The 21,235-nt window shown below is 46.8% G+C and overlaps 1 protein-coding gene across 1 annotated transcript in view; it reads right to left on the bottom strand.

Moving 5' to 3' along the window:
- Positions 1-17,638, bottom strand: part of MUC1 (mucin 1, cell surface associated) — a 43,134-nt gene extending 25,496 nt beyond the window's left edge. Inside the window, exon 1 of the mRNA XM_069768885.1 lies at positions 17,514-17,638. Within this exon, the coding sequence (XP_069624986.1) occupies positions 17,514-17,574 (61 nt within the window). The 5' untranslated portion in view covers positions 17,575-17,638. The remainder of the gene's footprint in view (positions 1-17,513) is intronic.
- Between the last annotated feature and the right edge of the window lie 3,597 nt (positions 17,639-21,235).

Raw genomic sequence — 21,235 nt, 5'->3', positions numbered from 1 at the left:
GAGAACAGACCTGAATATGAAGAGAGGAGAGACCTGAACATAAAGACAGGAGAGACCCAAGCATGGAGCGAGGATAGATCTGAACATGGAGAAAGAAAAGAGCTGACAATGGAGAGAGTATAAGACTGTAGAGGGAGAACAGACCTGACCATGAAGAGAGGACAAGACTAAGGAGAGAGAATAACTAATAAATAAAGTAGCACTCTGTGGGGCGTGGCCTGAGTGTCCATGTGAGCGGACGTGCGGCTGAGAGCTCCCGCTGCTGTACATTAAATAATCCTGCAGAGCCGCCGCTGATCGGGTCCTGAGGGGGCTTACCGGCTGCGGGGAGACTTGGAGAGTCCGGCGGTGCTGAGCGGTAGCGCTGGAACCGGAGACCATGACTAGGAGAAGGCAGAAGGACGCGGGAGCCGGAGATGCAGGCGCAATCCAAGATGGCGCCGATACAAGGGAGAAGGCGGATAAGGAGAACGCCGCATGTAGGAAGCGCATGGAGGTGGCGGCAAAGCTCCAGCAGTTTGCGAGAGCGGAGGCCGCAGAGGAGGGAGCCGGAGCTGATACCGAGGAGGAGGAGGAGAGCCCAGCAGGAAAGCATGAGGTACAACAGGGGAGAAAGGAGAGCAATATGGCGGTGGCAGAAGGGGGACCTGAGGAAATGGCGCCAGAAGCTGAGCCTACCTTAAGAGACGTTTTTGCGCTGGTTTCTTCATGTAAACAGTCTCTGACCTTACAGATACAGGAGGTTAAGGGGGACACAGCCCAGATAAACGCAGCCATGCAGAAGATTGACAAACGTGTGGGGGAGGTAGAGGAGAGAGTGAGCACTGCAGAAGATCATATAGTGCAGCTGCAAAAAGCAGAGAAGTTCACTCAAGCAATAGCTGAATTGGCTGCTAAAAATGAGGACCTTGAGAACAGGTCCAGAAGAAATAATATACGCATAGTGGGCATCCCTGAAAAAGCAGAAGGGAGGAATCCAACTGAATATATTGAAAACTGGCTGTTAGAGACTTTTGGAGACATGGCGCTAACAAAAGTGTTCGCGGTAGAGAGAGCGCATAGGGTCCCGCCGAAACCACCTGTCCCTGGAGCGAATCCCCGTACCATGCTTGCCAAAATTCTAAATTATAGAGACAGAGACATTATCCTGAGGAAGGCTAGAGACATGACGGATCTGACAGTTGAAGGCCAAAGGATTGCTATCTACCCAGACTATTCTGCTCTGGTGCAGAAACAACGGATGATGTTCACGGGTATCAAGAGACGGCTGAGGGAGCTGGGAGTGCAATACTCCATGATGTTTCCAGCAAGACTGAGGGTGGTGGCGTTTGATAAAATTCACTTTTTTCAGAAGCCGGAGGAGGCTACTCAGTGGATCGATATTAATGCTAAAAGGCTTAAAGGAAAAGGAGACTGAAACTGTGGGAAGAGTCTGAATGTGTTTACTTCTCTGTCAGTTGGGAAAGAGTCTTGTGATTGACAACTCAGGGGATATGGGTGGTGAAGGAGGGAGCTGGATTGCAATCAGTTAAAGTTAAAGTGATGTTGTAATGGCTGTTGGGAAAGGGGAAGGAAGGGTAAGCGGCATATTATAAGTGTATGCAGACTTCTTGCGTGTGTTGATAATTCTATGTTTTTTTTACAATTTTGAGATATGTTGTTTTTCAAAAAGCATAGAATCCTGTTATGTACAGTGGTGGGAGGAGGGGTGGGAAGGTAATGCCAAACGGAGTGTTCGCTATGGGCGATGATGCCCCACTCTTGAAAAGAGGTGGAATGGATAGTTGTGAGGGGGGAAGGGTGGGAGGGGGAGTTGGGAGAGGGGGGGGTGAGGGAAGTTAGACAGCTCGTGCTCAAGAATGATGATACTCTTAGTGAAGATGAGTCAATTGATGGGGACCCGTTTTAAGATTTTGTGCTGGAATGTGAGAGGCCTAGGGGAAAAATCCAGACGGGCCGCGAGTTTGCAATATGCAAGAGACCAACGGGCCTCAATGATATGCTTGCTGGAGACGCATTTGGTAAGGGAAAAGGTGGATGTCTTAAATAGACGTTGGATTCAGAAGGGATATCACTCTACTTTCTCCACATATGCCAGAGGAGTCTCAATTTTGGTTCCAGCGGGAGTTCAGTATGAGGAGGTGAAGGTATATGTGGATGTAGATGGGCAGTACGTACTAATACAGTGTATATTGTATGGAGTGATGATGTGCGTGGCTGCGGTGTATATTCCGCCTCCCTACTCTAGCAGAAAGATTAGAGAAGTAATGGAGCGAGTGGAAAGATGGGGGCCGACACCGTTGATGATTATCGGGGACCTAAATAACATCTGTGATGATTATTGGGACAAAAATAAAAACACTCAGAACAGGTCGGAGGGGCACATCACAACATTTGGCACCTATATACAGGAGATAGGTATGATTGATCTTTGGAGGGTCAGACATATTGGGGAGAGAGGGTACTCATGTTATTCACCAGCGCACGCCACGCTCTCTAGAATTGATATGGCTCTAGGTAACATGATCTTAGACACACTGGTTGGGGAGGTGAGATATCTGCCAAGGGCCTTATCGGACCATAGTCCAATTGAGGTAGAGGTTAGATTGGAGGGGGCACGCTCGCTAAGTGGGAGAGAATGGAAGATTCATCCTAATTGGCTACAGAGTATTGAATTGGAAAGTATAGTACGGGAGGTGGCGGAATTCTTTGTCTTAAATGATGGAAGCACAGACGCCCTTACGATTTGGGACACAATGAAGGCGTATCTGAGAGGACTACTGTTTAGGGACATTAGTAGGTGTAAGCGGAGGACGAGGGAGGCAGAAAAGGCGGCAGTTGAGGAGTTGAAAGAGGCAGAGGATGGAATGGCTACACTGGGAACTCCCAAAGCAGGGAAAAGGATGAAAAATGCACAAAATCATTTGGAAAAAAATCTGTTGGACAAAGCTGAGAGGAAGCGGGGATTTCAAAGAGTGCTGTTTTATCAGGAGGGGGAAACAGTGGGACATATGCTGTCGTTGGTAGCTGCTGCTCAGAGAGGTTCTTCATATATACATTCATTGGAACCTGTAAGCGGAAGTAAAATAACGGAAACACCTGAGATTTTGAGGGCTTTTGCGGACTTCTATGCAGACTTATATTCCTCCCGGTTTGGTGAATCGGTCGAGGATACATTGACTTTCTTGGAGGGTCTGGATCTGCCGAGACTGAATGAGGCAGATAGGGAGAGCCTTGAGGCCCCTATCACTGAGGAGGAACTGGGTTGGGCATTGATGTCCATAGCTAATGGGAAGGCGCCTGGGGTTGATGGGCTACCCGCTGAGGTCTATAAAGGTCTGGCAGAAGTGCTGATTCCTAGATTAAAAATGGTTCTGGAGGAAGCTAGGTCCCGAGGGTGCTTGCCAGCCTCTATGAGAGAGGCCATAATAGTGGTTATTCCAAAGGAGGATAAGGATTTGGGGAAACCGGAGTCATACCGCCCAATTTCCTTACTAACTATTGATGTCAAACTTCTGGCTAAGGTGTTAGCTCTCCGTCTTTCTAGTGTCATTACGGGTCTGGTGCATCGGGACCAGTCTGGCTTTATGCCTGATAGGTCAACGGCGATTAACTTGCGGAGGTTATATGTAAATTTACAGGTGAAGTCTGACAACTGTGGTCAAAGAGTGATTGTGTCGCTAGATGCCCATAAGGCGTTTGACAGTGTTGAGTGGGGATATCTTTGGCAGGTGTTGGAATGTATGGGGTTTGGTCCGCAGTTTGTGGCTTGGATAAAGCTGTTGTATTCATTACCGACGGCCAGAATTAGAGTGAACGGGGAGCTGTCTCAAGCTATAGAGCTGGCTAGAGGCACCAGGCAGGGATGCCCGCTTTCACCTCTCCTGTTTGCTTTGGCTGTAGAACCTCTTGCTGCTAAGATTCGGCAATCTGATAGGGTCCCTGGGTTTAGGTATGGGGAAATTGAGGAAAAGCTAGCGCTATATGCAGATGACGTTTTGCTGTTTCTGGCTGATCCGGACGATTCACTGAGAGGGGCCATTGAAATTGTTGAAAGATTTGGTACCGTATCGGGACTAACAATTAATTGGGGTAAATCGGTTCTCTTTAGGGTGGATGACGTAGGAGAGAATGTGAGCGAGGCTGTTGGGGATGAGAGGCTTAAGGTGGTATCTCAATTTAAATACCTTGGAATATGGATTTCGGTACCAATTGGGGAGTTCCTACAGAGGAATTTGACTCCTGTTATGGGAGTACTCAAGGCGAAGGTCGACGCCTGGAATAAGCTACATCTATCGGTGGTCGGTAGGGTTAACCTTATTAAAATGGTCCTGATGCCTAAAATTCTATATGTTCTACATAATGCGCCAATTTGGATCCCTCGGGGAAGTTCCGGCGGATTAATGCCCTCTTTAGAAATTTGATATGGGGGAGACACTATCCACGTATTAGCCTGGAGACGCTTCAGCGACCCAAGGAAGATGGTGGTTTGGCTTTGCCCAACCCTGAAATATATTTTCTTGCAGCCCAGAGTCAACATTTGAAGGGCTGAGCGCGAGAGGCGTCATCCAGTGCAGTACATCACCTGATGGAAGGGGTGACAGGCCGACGACCGGTGGTTCAATGTTTGGAAGACGGCTCCTTGGGAGCTTTAGGGAAATTATATCCAACCCTGTTCCTGATTCGTAAATTATGGAATAGATTGAGGCAGATTCGGGGGGTTACAGGGCTGACTAAATTTACACCGATATGGTCTAACAATAATTTAAAGGAATTTGAGGCTCTGGGAGGACTGATGGAGTGGCAGACTAAAGGAATTTGCTTTGTACACCAGATAATCCAACAACGAGCATTAAAACCCTTCTCCCAATTGCAGGTAGAGTTTGGTCTGAGATCCACAGGGGAATATCAGTATTCGCAGATGATACATGCCTTTGGAGCTCAAAATAAGAAAGCTGACATCAGGATCCAAGAGGATATAGTTTTGGAGTATGTGTGTGGAGACGGGACTACAAGGGGAGTTATCTCCACCCTATATAAGGACCTTATGCACACGTACCTGCTAGATTTCCCTATAAAGGCAAGAGCCAAATGGGAGAGAGACGTGGGGCAGATAGAGAATGAAACCTGGGAATCGGTGATGGAGTGGGTTCCGCGACTATCTTTGAGTGAACCATACAGGCTCTCGCAGCTATATATTTTGCACAGAGTATATAAATCTCCGGAAGTGCTACACAAAGCGGGGTTGCGTGCTAACTCTGAGTGCCCGAGGTGTGCGAGTGAGAATGCAGGAATATACCACATGATGTGGACGTGTCCTAGGCTGGCTGCTTTTTGGGTGGTGGTTTTGAGCCGAGTAGAAGGAGCGTATAAGTGCAGAGTTCCAAGAGAGCCGATAATATGCTTGTTGGGATATGTGGAAGAGATTGGAGTAGACAACTCCTGGAAGATTGCAATTGCTAGGTTACTATATATGGCTAGGAAAGTGATAGCACGGAACTGGATAAAGGCAGAACCACCTGCGAGGAGGGAATTTCTCCAATATGTACAACATGGTCTAAAACTGGAAAAAGGGGTGTACAAAAAAGGGGGGAAATTAGAAACGTTTAATAAAATGTGGTCTCCATGGCTTGAGCTGGATTGAGGAGTAATAAAAGTCAGGAATCTTAAGACTCAGATAGGGGTAATTTACCTGAGGCAGGGATGGTCTCGGGGGAGTATAGATTGGGGATGAGCTGTCTTATGGGGGGGAGGGCTGTTGGGGATATGTTGGGGTTTATTAAAATAAAGAAAATGTGTATGTAACATGTTGCAATGTAAATGGTAATATGATGTTCTTCTTTTGTATATTGTTAAAAAAAATCTATTTAAATCAAAAAGTAGCACTCTGTAGCGCAAACATGAAATATATGAAATTTGAATTGCATTACTGCACTAGAAAATAAAAATAAGTGAGAATACTTAGAACATAAATTGACCAATCCATGTGTATCAAGCAGCCATGATATTGCAATTCTCTTTGGTTTCTTTCTGGGACACAACCCAATGTGATTTCTCTTTTGGGCTGGTAGCCTACATATATTTGGGTAGATAGGATCCTGCTGTGATTAAAACACCAGGTACACACCTGTTTTCTGTTTGAAAGTGATGGTTAGTGTTTTGTTATAAGCAGAGAGAACATAGAACATAGCGAGGATAAGACTGCGGACGGAGAAGAGACATGAACATGGAGAGGAAGAGCCTGCGGAGGGAGAAGAGACATGAACATGGAGAGGATGAGACTGCAGAGGGAGAACAGACCTGAACATGAAGAGGATAAGACTGCGGAGGGAGAACAGACCTGAACATGGAGAGGATTAGACTGCAGTGGGAGAAGAGACCTGAACATGGAGAGAATGAGACTGCGGAGGGAGAAGAGACCTGAACATGGAGAGGATGAGACTGCGGAGGGAGAACAGACCTGACCATGGAGAGGATGAGACTCGGGAAGGAAAAGAGACAAGAACAAGGAGAGGATGAGACCACAGAGCGAGAACAAACCTGAACATGGAGAGGATGAGACTGCAGAGGGAGAACAGACCTGAACATGAAGAGGATAAGACTGCGGAGGGAGAACAGACCTGAACATGGAGAGGATGAGACTGCAGTGGGAGAAGAGACCTGAACATGGAGAGAATGAGACTGCGGAGGGAGAAGAGACCTGAACATGGAGAGGATGAGACTCGGGAAGGAGAAGAGACCTGAACAAGGAGAGGATGAGACTACAGAGCGAGAACAAACCTGAATATGGAGAGGATGAGACTGGGGAAGGAGAAGAGTCCTGAACATGGAGAGGATGAGACTGTGGAGGGAGAACAGACCTGACCATGGAGAGGATGAGACTCGGGAAGGAAAAGAGACCTGAACATGGAGAGGATGAGACTACAGAGCGAGAACAAACCTGAATATGGAGAGGATGAGACTGCGGAAGGAAAAGAGATCTGAACATGGAGGGGATGAGTCTGCAGAAGGAGAAGAAACCTGAACATGGAGAGGATGAGACTGCTGAGGGAGAAGAGACCTGAACATGGAGAGGATGAGACTGCAGTGGGAGAAGAGATCTGAACATAGAGAGAATGAGACTGCAGAGGGAGAACAGACCTAAACATGAAGAGGATAAGACTGCGGAGGGAGAACAGACCTGAACATGGAGAGGAAGAGCCTGCGGAGGGAGAAGAGACCTGAACATGGAGAGGATGAGACTGCAGCGGGAGAACAAACCTGAACATGAAGAGGATAAGACTGAGGAGGGAGAAGAGACCTGAACATGGAGAGGATGAGACTGCGGAGGGAGAACAGACCTGACCATGGAGAGGATGAGACTCGGGAAGGAAAAGAGACCTGAACATGGAGAGGATGAGACTACAGAGCGAGAACAAACCTGAATATGGAGAGGATGAGACTGCGGAAGGAAAAGAGACCTGAACATGGAGAGGATGAGTCTGCAGAAGGAGAAGAAACCTGAACATGGAGAGGATGAGACTGCTGAGGGAGAAGAGACCTGAACATGGAGAGGATGAGACTGCAGTGGGAGAAGAGACCTGAACATAGAGAGAATGAGACTGCAGAGGGAGAACAGACCTAAACATGAAGAGGATAAGACTGCGGAGGGAGAACAGACCTGAACATGGAGAGGAAGAGCCTGCGGAGGGAGAAGAGACCTGAACATGGAGAGGATGAGACTGCATCGGGAGAACAAACCTGAACATGAAGAGGATAAGACTGCGGAGGGAGAAGAGACCTGAACATGGAGAGGATGAGACTGCAGTGGGAGAAGAGACCTGACCATGGAGAGGATGAGACTACAGAGCGAGAACAAACCTGAATATGGAGAGGATGAGACTGCGGAAGGAGAAGAGACCTGAACAAGGAGAGGATGAGACTACAGAGCGAGAACAAACCTGAATATGGAGAGGATGAGACTGCGGAAGGAGAAGAGTCCTGAACATGGAGAGGATGAGTCTGCAGAAGGAGAAGAAACCTGAACATGGAGAGGATGAGACTGCTGAGGGAGAAGAGACCTGAACATGGAGAGGATGAGACTGCAGTGGGAGAAGAGACCTGAACATAGAGAGAATGAGACTGTGGAAGGAGAAGAGACCTGAACATGGAGAGGATGAGACTGCAGAGGGAGAACTGACCTGACCGTGGAGAGGATGAGACTCGGGAAGGAGAAGAGACCTGAACATGGAGAGGATAAGACTGCGGAGCGAGAACAAACCTGAACATGGAGAGGATGAGTCTGCAGAAGGAGAAGAAACCTGAACATGGAGAGGATGAGACTGCTGAGGGAGAAGAGACCTGAACATCGAGAGGATGGGACTGCAGTGGGAGAAGAGACCTGAACATAGAGAGAATGAGACTGCGGAAGGAGAAGAGACCTGAACATGGAGAGGATGAGACTGCAGAGGGAGAACAGACCTGACCGTGGAGAGGATGAGACTCGAGAAGGAGAAGAGACCTGAACATGGAGAGGATAAGACTGCGGAGCGAGAACAAACCTGAACATGGAGAGGATGAGATTGCAGAGGGAGAAGAGACCTGAACATAAAGAGGATGAGACTGCGGAAGGAGAAGAGACCTGAACAAGGAGAGGATGAGAATACAGAGCGAGAACAAACCTGAATATGGAGAGGATGAGACTGCGGAAGGAGAAGAGTCCTGAACATGGAGAGGATGAGACTGCGGAGGGAGAACAGACCTGACCATGGAGAGGATGAGACTCGGGAAGGAAAAGAGACCTGAACATGGAGAGGATGAGACTACAGAGCGAGAACAAACCTGAATATGGAGAGGATGAGACTGCGGAAGGAGAAGAGACCTGAACATGGAGAGGATGAGTCTGCAGAAGGAGAAGAAATCTGAATATGGAGAGGATGAGACTGCTGAGGGAGAAGAGACCTGAACATGGAGAGGATGAGACTGCAGTGGGAGAAGAGACCTGAACATAGAGAGAATGAGACTGCGGAAGGAGAAGAGACCTGAACATGGAGAGGATGAGACTGCAGAGGGAGAACAGACCTGACCGTGGAGAGGATGAGACTCGGGAAGGAGAAGAGACCTGAACATGGAGAGGATAAGACTGCAGAGCGAGAACAAACCTGAATATGGAGAGGATGAGACTGCAGAGGGAGAAGAGACCTGAACATGGAGAGGATGAGACTGTGGAAGGAAAAGAGACCTGAACATGGAGAGGATGAGACTGCAGAGTGAGAACAGACCTGAGTATGGAGAGGATGAGAGTGCGGAAGGAGAAGAGACCTGAATATGGAGAGGATGAGACTGCAGAGGGAGAAGAGAACTGAACATGGAGAGGATGAGACTGTGGAAGGAAAAGAGACCTGAACATGGAGAGGATGAAACTGCAGAGATAGAAGAGACTTGAACATGGAGAGGATGAGTCTGTGGAAGGAGAAGAGACCTGAACATGAAGAGAGGATGAGACTGTGGAGAGAGAAGAGACCTGAACGTGGAGAGAGGAGAGCGCTGGCAAGTGAGAGAGGACAAGACTGCAGAGGGAGAACAGACCTGAACATGAAAAGTGGATTAGATCTGAACATGGAGAGAGGACAAGACTAAGAAGAGAGAATAAATAAAGAGAAACCTTGCACTCAACTTATGCTCTTTGTGAATTTTAATGTAGTACCCAAATAAACGTTTCGGTCCAACACACCGGACCTTCATCAGTTACGTACTGTGTGTGAAATAACGAAGGGAGACAAGAAAATGTCTCTGGGCACACCAATAGAGCGGCGTCTGAGTAACAAACAGGGGAAAAAGATAAGTTCCACTTATGCAGGAGAGAGGTGAAGTGTGCCTGGAAAAGACGCGGAGTCCTCCGCTCGTCTATCGAGGACTCCGCGTCTTTTCCAGGCACACTTCACCTCTCTCCTGCATAAGTGGAACTTATCTTTTTCCCCTGTTTGTTACTCCCCCACCCCCATATTTTTACCATATGCTTTGGCAATGCTAACATGTACTTAGTCCTGCCAATAAAGCTCATTTGAATTGAATTGAATTGAATTGAACTGTGAAGAGAGAAGAGACCTAACCGTGGAGAGCGAACAAGACTGTGAAGAGAGAAAAGACTTGGCCATGGGGAGAGGATGAGACTGTGGAGGGAGAACAGACCTGAACATGAAGAGAAACCGAGACTAGGGAGGAAAAACAGAACTGACCACATAGAAAGGATAAGACTGAATTTGAAGAGAGAATGGATTTGACCATGGAGTGAGAATGAAACTAAGGAGAGAGAAATAATCTTTATTTTTAATAATCTTTATTTTTATATAGCGCTAACATATTCCGCAGCGCTTTACACACATTATCATCAGAACAGATGTGACAGTGATCAAAAGACAAGTCTGTGGAGAGTAAAAAACCTAACCATGGAGAGAGGACAAGACTGTGGAGAGAAAACAGACCTGATCATGAGACTGACCTGACCATGAGCATGAGACTGTAGGGGGAGAAGAGAAAGACTGCTGAGGGAGATCAGATGGGACTGTGTAGAGAGATAAGGCCTAACCATGGAGAGAAGATAAGACTGTGGAAAGCTGAAATTCCTTATGGAGAAGAAAGTAGACTTGAGAGAGGACAGATCTGACCATATATAGAGGACCCAGCTCCCTCAAACGTGTCTTCAGCCCCATATACAAAAAGACCAGCGTATAACATTGTGCGATATCGTTTAGATACAAGAATGTGCAATTCAGACAGTGTCGGAGATTCTCGCCTTCGGTTGTTATGATAAGGCACAACAACTTGTAGTAACATGTAAATCGCATATCTCTTTGACAGCAGCTGATGCCTCTAGGAGTGTCTTAGCTAGAAATATGCTGACCAGAGCGAGATATCCAAATCAAAAACAGTATAAAACTGGAAAAAAAACAGGCGCTTCAATAAATAAACACATGTATAGTGTAAACACGACGCGTTTCAAGGCGGTCACCTTATTCTTCAGATGAAAAGACAAAGTATATGGGTCACTGTGAGTGACAAGATTTAAATGGAACAAATAGGAGCTGAAAGCCCATAGTAGGCGGCAGAGAATAAAATCTACATATAGTTTAATATAGGATAGGGTGAACACCTCGAAATGTGTTATGGATAAAACATTTTTATCAATTACTGAAGACCTCATGACTGGCTTTCTTTTCAGGCTCACCACGTGTACCCCAAACGTGCTAGATCTATTGAAAGCACGTATAGCTGCATTATAGATATGGCTGATCTATAGAATCTACAACACAAATAAGTCCCGAGATTCTCTAATTTTCTTAGTTTGCGCTAGGACAATGCCTAAGATTACCATTTCCTCCAGCCTGGGCTGTGGACAAGTACCGCCGGAGCAGAATGAGGCCCCCACTCATATCTACCCCTCATTCTTAACAGTATTAAGGGAAAGACGATACCCATGGCCTGGTCTCCAATGCTTCCAGGGGATTGGAAAAACCTAAATTCGCAAGAGTATGGAACGTCCTCATCTACAAGTTATGAGGGCTCCACATAAAACATCAAGAACTCAGAACATGCCTTTATGACCATCAGAGGAAGACCCTGACAATTAACCTGATCTGCTCAGCCATTTCACGTGGAAATCAGCATAGATTCTGCCACTCTATTTGCATGCCACAAAAATGTACAGTACACATGGTTTTGGCACAGTCAGGGAAAAATGCAGCAAAATTAGACAGAGTTCTACTAATTTCTAGAGATTCCCTTTGGAAAAGCAGAAAATTAGCCTCATTGATTGACACCCCCTAATTCACATACACCCAATCCCTCATTGATAACCACATACAGAGTACAGAATAAGAACCTGTGGATAATAAGGACAGAATTCATAGAATTGAAAGCTGCAGGTTGGAAAATCATCAGAATCCGCCCTGAGGGGTAAATACTTACACTGAAAATAAAAGTCAACAAAAGGAAAGAGAACGAAAGTCACGAAGAGGAGGAAATTAAGAGAGGAACGTGTAATAAACAAAACTAGCAGCGGGCGTTGTGCGTCATCAGGTGCTCAGCAGCTCGAAACCCTTCACAGAAAGGAATTCACAACCCAATAAAGGCCCAGGAACCGGCTGTCACCCAGCTTTACCAGGACTGGACCAAACTGAGAAAAGGCCCAATAGATATTTTCTGGGGCTGGTCAGCTATAGACAAGGACCAAGATCCCACTGCTACCCCCTGCAATATAATCCTAAAGAAAAGGGGCAAGTCTGCTGAAATTACTTGGTTTGGCCAATATGTGTTTGAAGGTCTCCTGACTGCCCCCCAACAGCAGGTTCGGGGTGTGAGGAATGGTGTATGCTTTGTTCTCATAGGAGATATGTTACTGTTTGAGGAGTCTAGATAGGACAGAGAGGTTTGGAGAGGACAGAATGGTCTGGAGGATGATAGAGTGATCTGGTAAGGACATTGTTTTATAGAGGGGGACAAGAGTCTGGAGGGGGCCATGTAGGCTGGAGGGGATAGAAAAAGGCAAATAATTCTAGAGGAAAAGAGCAGAAGAGTTAGAAGGAGAAGAGAAAAGTCAATAGACAGAAGAGTAGAGGGGAGACAAGATTTTGAAGAGACACAGGAGTCTGGAAGGGACAGCGGTATCAGGAGGATAGAAAGAGGTATGGAAAAAAGCAGATTAGTTTGCAAGGGACCGAGGAGTCTGAAAGGGGCAAAAGAAACTAGGTCGCACAGGAGTCTGGATGAGACAAGTTCTGGAGAACTAGGAAGGAGTAAAGGAGTCTGAAGGGGACAAAGGTTTCTGGAAGAGTGCAAAGCTTTCAAAGAAGCACCGAGGATTCTAGAGTTGAAATGGGTCTGAAGAGGACAGAAGATGATGGTGGATTGCAGTGGTCCTTGGTTGAGGTGCATGTTTATGGGGGATATAAGCTGATGTTTCCCAGGTGCACACCCTGTCCATCGCTGCTATCTGGATCACTTCCTCTTACAAAAAGGGCAAATCATAAAATGAGATCAGGAGCCTTGTGCCATTGTGATAGATCTTAGTCATCATGGACCCTATAAGACAAGTGAATTAATATACTAACATAAAAAAAAAGTAGCTAGATCTCAGACAGAACTTCTTATGTCATGTGGTGTCTACATTAGTAGGAGAAACATTCTCAATTATACTTTGGCTACGTGAACCCCATGGTAGTGCCATATTATATGAATCCTATAAGCATCAACCTAATTCATCAATATACTCAAATATGTATTGATCAGAATTACCCCCTTCTTTCCAGCTGTGCTCTGCCTCCACATGCCGTTCCTGCCTCTAATGTCTGTAGGATGCAGTGTTTGTATAAATAATGGCAGTACATGATCATAAGAAGAACATCTTCTTTAATCAGCTCAAGCAGCCATACCATGCCCTATGCTCATGCATGTAAAAAATTCAAGGGGACATATATTTATCCTAAGGTTAACACTATGCTACATTTTTGGGTTCATTTATAGCAATGGAGGCTGGAATGGATAGAGAGGTCTGAAGAGGTACAGATCTAGAAAGTGTCTGGAGGATGGCAGATAAATTAGAAACTTACTGGAGTCAGTAAGTGGCAATGATGTCTGAAGGTGGAAGATAACCGAAGAGTTGACGAATGTGCACATGTTAAGTATTTGCAGCAGCAATATCTGCATTAACATGATGTAATAACCTCAGACAAAAAGAGCTTAAAGGCAACCTGTCACCCCGTTTTTTCAGATTGAGATAAAAATACTGTTAAATAGGGCCTGCGCTGTGCGTTACAATAGTGTATGTAGTGTACCCTGATTCCCCACCTATGCTGCGAAATACATTACCAAAGTCGCCATTTTCGCCTGTCAATCAGGCTGGTCAGGTCAGGTGGGCGTGGTGACATCGCTGTTTCTTCCCCAGCTTTCCGTTGGTGGCGTAGTGGTGTGCGCATGTCCAAGTGCCGAATCCACTGCGTGCAGGTGAAGAAAAAGCGCGCGATCTGCGCTATTACCCTTGTCATCTGTGGGGGCGGCCATCTTCCTGAGGCCGCGCGTGCGCAGATGGAGTGCTCTGCCAAAAGCCAAGTTTGCATCTCGTGGGAGGAAAATGGCCGCCGCGATCTCCATCTGCGCACGCGCGGCATCCCGCGGCCATTTTCCTGAAGCCCCGTGCAGCAGAGCACTCCATCTGCGCACGCGCGGCCTCAGGAAGATGGCCGTCCCCACCGATGACAAGGGTAATAGCGCAGATCGCGCGCTTTTTCTTCACCTGCGCGCAGTGGATTCGGCACTTGGACATGCGCACACCACTACGCCACCAACGGAAAGCTGGGGAAGAAACAGCGATGTCACCACGCCCACCTGACCTGACCAGCCTGATTGACAGGCGAAAACGGCGACTTTGGTAATGTATTTCGCAGCATAGGTGGGGAATCAGGGTACACTACATACACTATTGTAACGCACAGCGCAGGCCCTATTTAACAGTATTTTTATCTCAATCTGAAAAAACGGGGTGACAGGTTCCCTTTAAGTACAAAAAATAAAATAATTTATATCAAAAACAAATGCCAAAGCCAAAACAGAGGCTGCAATTTCTATTACAGTTTTAGGGGGACTTTAAATTCATTAGTTATTAGTATGTTTAGAGTTGTGTACATCGTTGTTTTGGGTATTTGTATAATATTAAAATGATGTAGTTTACAGTACCAGCAAAATAAGTATGATTTCTAAAATCTTATGCACATGCTGATTATTTTTTCCTTGCAGTTTTGAAGCAGTTTCAAATCTGATTCACCTATTCAAATGAATAGGGAAAAAATGCAACAAAAACACTTTTTACTGCGAAGAGATGCGCTTTTGGTACAGATATTTCTGCTGGATATACTTAAAATGTACACATACCATTGGATGAACAGAGTGGTTTTGAGTAGATGTGCCAAGATCTGGAAGTAACAGAGGGGTTGGGAGAGAACAGTAGGGTCTGGAGGAGGTCGGAGCAATCTGGTAAGTTCAGAGGTTTGTAGAGGGGGACCATGGCATCTGGAGAGGATAGAGGAGAGAAGGGAAAATAAAGGTATCTGTTGGAGGGTTTGAAAGGGGCAGATAAGTCTAGAGGAGGAAAGCAGGGGACTCTAGAAGAGGGTAGAAGATTCTGGAGGTGAACAGCAAAGTCTAGGGGAGTCAGAATTTTGAGGGGTCAGAGGAGGGAAACAGGAGTCTGGACGTGACAAAATGGCTTGGAGATAAGTGGAAGAGTGAGAGAGGACCGAGGTTTTTGGAAGGGACAAAATAGTCTATACAGGGACAGTTTAGGCTGAAAGGAATAGCGAAGTCTGGAGGATTAAAAGGAATATGAAGGTGACAAAGGCATCTGAAGGAGGACAGAGGAGTTTGGAGGGGAAAGGGGCCTGAAGAGGACAGGAGAGTTGGAGAGAACAGTGGTTTATTTTCATTCTAAAATAATTATTAGCCTTTCTTTGGTCTTCACCACAAAGCAGTATCTTATTTGTTGGCAGCTCTGTACCATGTCCACACCCTGTCCACCCGGCCATTACAAGTGTTAGCTGGATCACCTGCCTCTATACTTCCTCTTACAAAAAGGGAAAATAAGAAGTGATCATTAGCTTTGTGCCATTGTAACATATCTTTATCACCATTCCTATTACATGACACTATAGGTCATGAAAAGAATGCAGCTTGATCTTGGGCAGACCACTGGGAGACCCCTTAGCAGTGCCATTTATATCAATCATGTAATCACCTCAATTTAGACATATACTCAAGTATCCATCAGAGTTAAAATTTCTATCATGCATTCCTGCATCTGAAAACTGCTGGGTCTGTTATTTAGATCGATGTTGGCAGTACCCAATTCATGAAGATTTCACACAAGTAAAATCATTTCAATGTTGGGGCACAGGTAGACCCCATTGAGGTGCCATTTTTTCAGCCATATAATCATCGCACCCATCCTTCCATAAACTCCATATATATTTAGGATTCATCCCTCCAACCAGCTTTGTGATACCCCCACATGCTATGTCTGCTTCTAATATTCCCTGGGTCACTCCAGAAGAATATCTTCTCTTTACATTGTGAGCGGCTGTACCATGGTTTCTCATGTTTTGTGTGCTCGTGTATGTACAGAACTCAAGGAGACATATCTAATACCACAGAGCTTGTTTTCTGGTACATCATTGTGTTCATATAGAGCAAAGGGGGTTGGAGAGAACAGAGAGGTCTGGCAGGTAGAAAGAACTGTGAAGAGAAGTGAGAAGTCTGGACGTGCCAATGTCTGGAAAACTTTGGCTAGTACAAAGGGGTCTGGAAAGGACTCTATAACAGGATTCTAGAGAAATCTGAAGGGAAAAGGTGGTGTTTGGAAGGGAGACTGGAGAAACGCAGGGGAGTCCGGAGTGAGTCCAGAAAGAACAGTGAAGCCTGGAGGGGAGAAAAGTGTCTGTAGGGGGATAGAGGAGTCTGGATGGAGACAGAAAAGTCTATGAGGTAAAACTATATGCAAGGAGTTTTGACAGGACAGGCAGGTCTTTAGGGGAGAGAGGAGCTTGGATAGGAAAGAGGAGTATGGAGAAGAAAATAGAGAATTCTGAAGGTTTAAAGACACCAGCCATTCTGAGCTGGGTCCACGCCCTGTCCATCCTGCTACTGTGTGTTTTCTGGATCACTTATCTCCATACTCTTCATTGGAAAAGGCAATTACTGGACAGCATATCATTAGCTTAGTTTCATTATGATTTACCTGGTCATCATTGACCTTGCAAAACATGATAAAACATTTTGCGTCTGTTGAATTAATGAGAATTTAGAGTTCACATCACATTCTGGATTCACGTTATAAGATAAGGAAGAACTGATCTTCTAAAATCCCATAATCTTATGTGATCATTACATCAGAGGGATAATCTCTGCCTTGGGGTTACATGTGCACCCCATCGCTGTGCCCTTTATATCAACCATACAATCATCACATCCATCCATCTACTCTATACATATTCAGAAGGGTTCAGCCCTTCACTATTATACCCACAGCACGCCATTTCTGCCTCTGATATTTGAAGGATCGGTGTTTGGATCAGTAATGGTAGTAGTAGAATCAAGAAGGAGGTATTCTCTCTGTAACTCCAGCAGCTTTACCATGCATCCTCATACGTTCTATTTGCTCATACATGGGGACATCATATCTTGCTCAAGACTGTGTATGTACCTCTGCTACATCATCGTGTCCAGATATATACCAACAATGACTAACAATGGCTCAGTTTACTGTCTGGGGCTCTCATGTAGATCGATGGGAGCTGTCGCAGAGCTCAGTCTGTTACATGGTATTCAGTCACAGTAGAGTTAAGACTGAGCACTCAGCTCTGCTACCTCTGCAGTTTCTCCGTCATACACATCCATATGTTCCTGCAGTTTCCCCTAGTTCTTACATAACCCAGGATTTTCCATGCATCTGCCTGACATTGATACATTACATATAGAGCTTGACTTACGGAGAAGATGAGAACAGGAGAGGATGATGAGGAGAGTAGTAGCAATCATAGTGGGAGCCATCCTGAGGTCCTGTGTGATTCAGCTGGAGCTAACAGTCTGAGCTGCTGCTGCTTGTGGCTTTGGGATGTCATGCTGGAGCCACCTGTAGGCAGGTGCATGTCCCCCACCCCCACCCCAGGCCAGGAATGATAGGCTGTGTCCTGTGTCACTCATTGCAACTGTGACGTAACAAAGCAAATTTGTCCAGATCTATTCTTAGCTCAATACCTGTCACCAATTCACTCCTTCCAAACCACGCGGTCACCACACCTACTGAAGAGCCAGGACCAGGGCCCCGGAAAGAGTGACCGTGGCCCAAAACTGGAAAAAAGGTCTTCCTGTGTCTGGACAAATCCAGAAACTGTGCAGATGTTTACTTTCTAACTGTTTGCTAATCCCCAGCTTCCTCTAGTCACTCACCTGTGGGGGGCAGAACCCATGTCATGCACCCTTCTAGGGGCCAGGTCTGTGCTGCACACTCACAGGGGGGCAGAGCCCGTGTTAAGCACCCCTCAAGGGGCCTGGTCTGTGCTGCACACTCACAGGGGGCAGAGCCCGTGTTACGCACCCCTCAAGGGGCCTGGTCTGTGCTGCACACCCACAGGGGGGCAGAGCCCATGTTACGCACCCCTCGAGGGGTCAGGCCTGTGCTGCACACCCACAGGGGGGCAGAGCCCGTGTTACGCACCCCTCGAGGGGCCTGGTCTGTGCTGCACACCCACAGGGGGAAGAGCTCATGTCGCCAGGGCCGGACTGGCCATCGGGCAGTTCTGGCAAATGCCAGAAGGGCCGATGGCAGTAGTGGGCTGCTCGAGTGTGCCGCTGTCGGCACACTCCCCCCACTGTCGGCACACTCCCAGCCCCGCATTCAACTTTACCGGCGTCATAGACGCTGGTACAGTTGAATGCAATGATGGAGGAGAGCGCGTCTGCTGTCGCTCCCTCTCCCATCATTCCCTGCTCTGTCTGCCGCTTACACTGAGGGTGCGCGATGATGTCATCGCGCACCTGCTGTGTGACCGGGCGGGCAGACTGCAGCTGCTGAGACCGGAGCCAGGAGCAGCGCGGGGCAAGAGGAAAGGTGAGTAAAGTCAGTGTTTTTTTTTTATTATTATTACATGGCATGGATGCATTACATTCTATGGGGCTGGGCAGCACTGCATTATATTGTATGGTGGCTGTGCTGCATTACATTCTATGTGGACTGGCTGCATTACATTCTATGGGGTCTGTGCTGCATTACATTCTGTGGGGCTGGGTGCATTAGATTCTATGGGGCTGTGCTGCATTACATTCTATGGGGCTGTGCTGTATTACATTCTATGGGGCTGTGCTGCATTACATACTATGGGGTCTGTGCTGCATTACATTCTATGTGGCCTGTGCTGCATTACATTCTATGGGGGCTGTGCTGTATTACATTCTATGGGGTCTGTGCTGCATTACATTCTATGGGAACTGGCTACATTACATTCTATGGGGCTGTGCTGCATTACATTCTATGGGGACTGGCTGCATTACATTCTATGGGGACTGGCTGTATTACATTCTATGGGGGCTGGCTGCATTACATTCTATGGGGGCTGGCTGCATTATATTCTATGGGAGCTGGCTGCATTACATTCTATGGGGACTGGCTGCATTACATTCTATGGGGGCTGGCTGCATTACATTCTATGGGGGCTGGCTGCATTACTGTTATGACCTGGTGGTCAGGACAATAATGGACCTGGTGGTTAAGAGCACACGGAATGACCTGATAGTTACTGATAATAAAGGACGAGCTCTGGGACGTGGGAACTCTGCTGACCGCAATCCCTAATCCTATCAAACACACTAGAAATAGCCGTGGATTGCGCCTAACGCTCCCTATGCAACTCGGCACAGCCTAAGGAACTAGCTAGCCCTGAAGATAGAAAAATAAGCCTACCTTGCCTCAGAGAAATTCCCCAAAGGAAAAGGCAGCCCCCCACATATAATGATTGTGAGTAAAGATGAAAATACAAACACAGAGATGAAATAGATTTAGCAAAGTGAGGCCCGACTTACTGAACAGACCGAGGATAGGAAAGGTTACTTTGCGGTCAGCACAAAAACCTACAAAAAGACCACGCAGAGGGCGCAAAAAAGACCCTCCGCACCGACTCACGGTGCGGAGGCGCTCCCTCTGCGTCCCAGAGCTTCCAGCAAGCAAGACAACAATAAAAATAGCAAGCTGGACAGAAAAATAGCAAACCAAAGAAATACAAGCTGGAACTTAGCTTCTGCTGGGAAGACAGGTCACAAGAACGATCCAGGAGTGAACTAGACCAATACTGGAACATTGACAGGTGGCATGGAGCAAAGATCTAAGTGGAGTTAAATAGAGCAGCCAGCTAACGAATTAACCTCGTCACCTGTGGAGGGAAACTCAGAAACACACACCAGAGGAAGTCCATGGACAGAACCAGCCGAAGTACCATTCATGACCACAGGAGGGAGCCCAACAACAGAATTCACAACACATTACATTCTATGGGGTCTGGCTCCATTACATTCTATGGGGATGTGCTGCATTATATTCTATGGGGCTGTGCTGCATTACATTCTATGGGGACTGGCTGCATTACATTCTATGTAATGCTGGATACAGCTGTAATTATATGTTATATAGTCGTGTTACACTCCCCTCACTTCTTGTAACCTACAAGTGTACAAAGATATTATACAGTCACCATGTGACAAGTGGGACTGTGTGACTTCAAATGCCAGGGCTGAATTTTAGTCCCAGTCCGAAGCTGCATGTCGCGCACCCCTTGAGGGGCCAGGTCTGTGCTGCGCAACCACAGGAGGGCAGAGCCCGTGTCGCGCACGGTGCCAGGTACGGACTGGGGATGAAATTCAGCCATGGCATTTGAAATCACATAGGCCCATGGTGTCCCCATCCCCAATAACTAGATGGGATATATTACTAATATTGCCCTGGATGGAGGAAAGGAAGAATTACTACAAGACCAATATTTCTAATTATACCCACGGCATGCTGAGGTAAGTGACAGAGTGACCGGCTTGTGCTCCGTCACAACTGTTAACGTTATGGGTGTCTTGAGAACATTGATTCTGTTGACAAAGTAGCACACAAGGCAGCCCACAACCAGACCGGCCCTTCTGGCATTTGCCAGAATAGCCAAATGGCCAGTCTGGCCCTGCGTGCACCCCTCGAGGGGCCAGGTCTGTTCTGTGCACCCACAGGAGGGCAGAGCCCGTGTCGCGCACCCCTCGAAGGCTTGTGAGCCCTTATCACATATGATATGATCAGATACACAGGGAGTATCACACATGACAGGATTAGATGCACAGCTCAGCTTTTCACACCTTGTCCTGAGAATGGCAGTTTAGTGGACGAAGTGATGGAGGTTTTCCAGCAGTACAATAGTCTGTAAACAGCGGCCATTGTCTCCTGTGCTCCCCGCATCTCTGGACAATGGGGGGCTGTGTATATGACTCAGGGGTGGGGTTCATACAAGGTGTCATATATACAGAGTAATCAGTCTCTGGAGGATATTTTGCCCAGGATGTGGTGGAGGTGATCTGGGATGATGATTGGGGTCTAATTCACAATGCCCCTGCCCAATCCTCATATTCTTCTGAAGGAAAATCCGCTCTTGCAGAACTGAGTGTTTCAGGAAAAGAGTGTAGCTCC

The sequence above is a fragment of the Ranitomeya imitator genome, chromosome 1 (assembly GCF_032444005.1).
Source record: "Ranitomeya imitator isolate aRanImi1 chromosome 1, aRanImi1.pri, whole genome shotgun sequence".
Lineage (NCBI taxonomy): Eukaryota > Metazoa > Chordata > Amphibia > Anura > Dendrobatidae > Ranitomeya > Ranitomeya imitator.
Note: the sequence above shows the minus strand (reverse complement) of the source record. Positions and strands in the feature narration are given on the sequence as shown.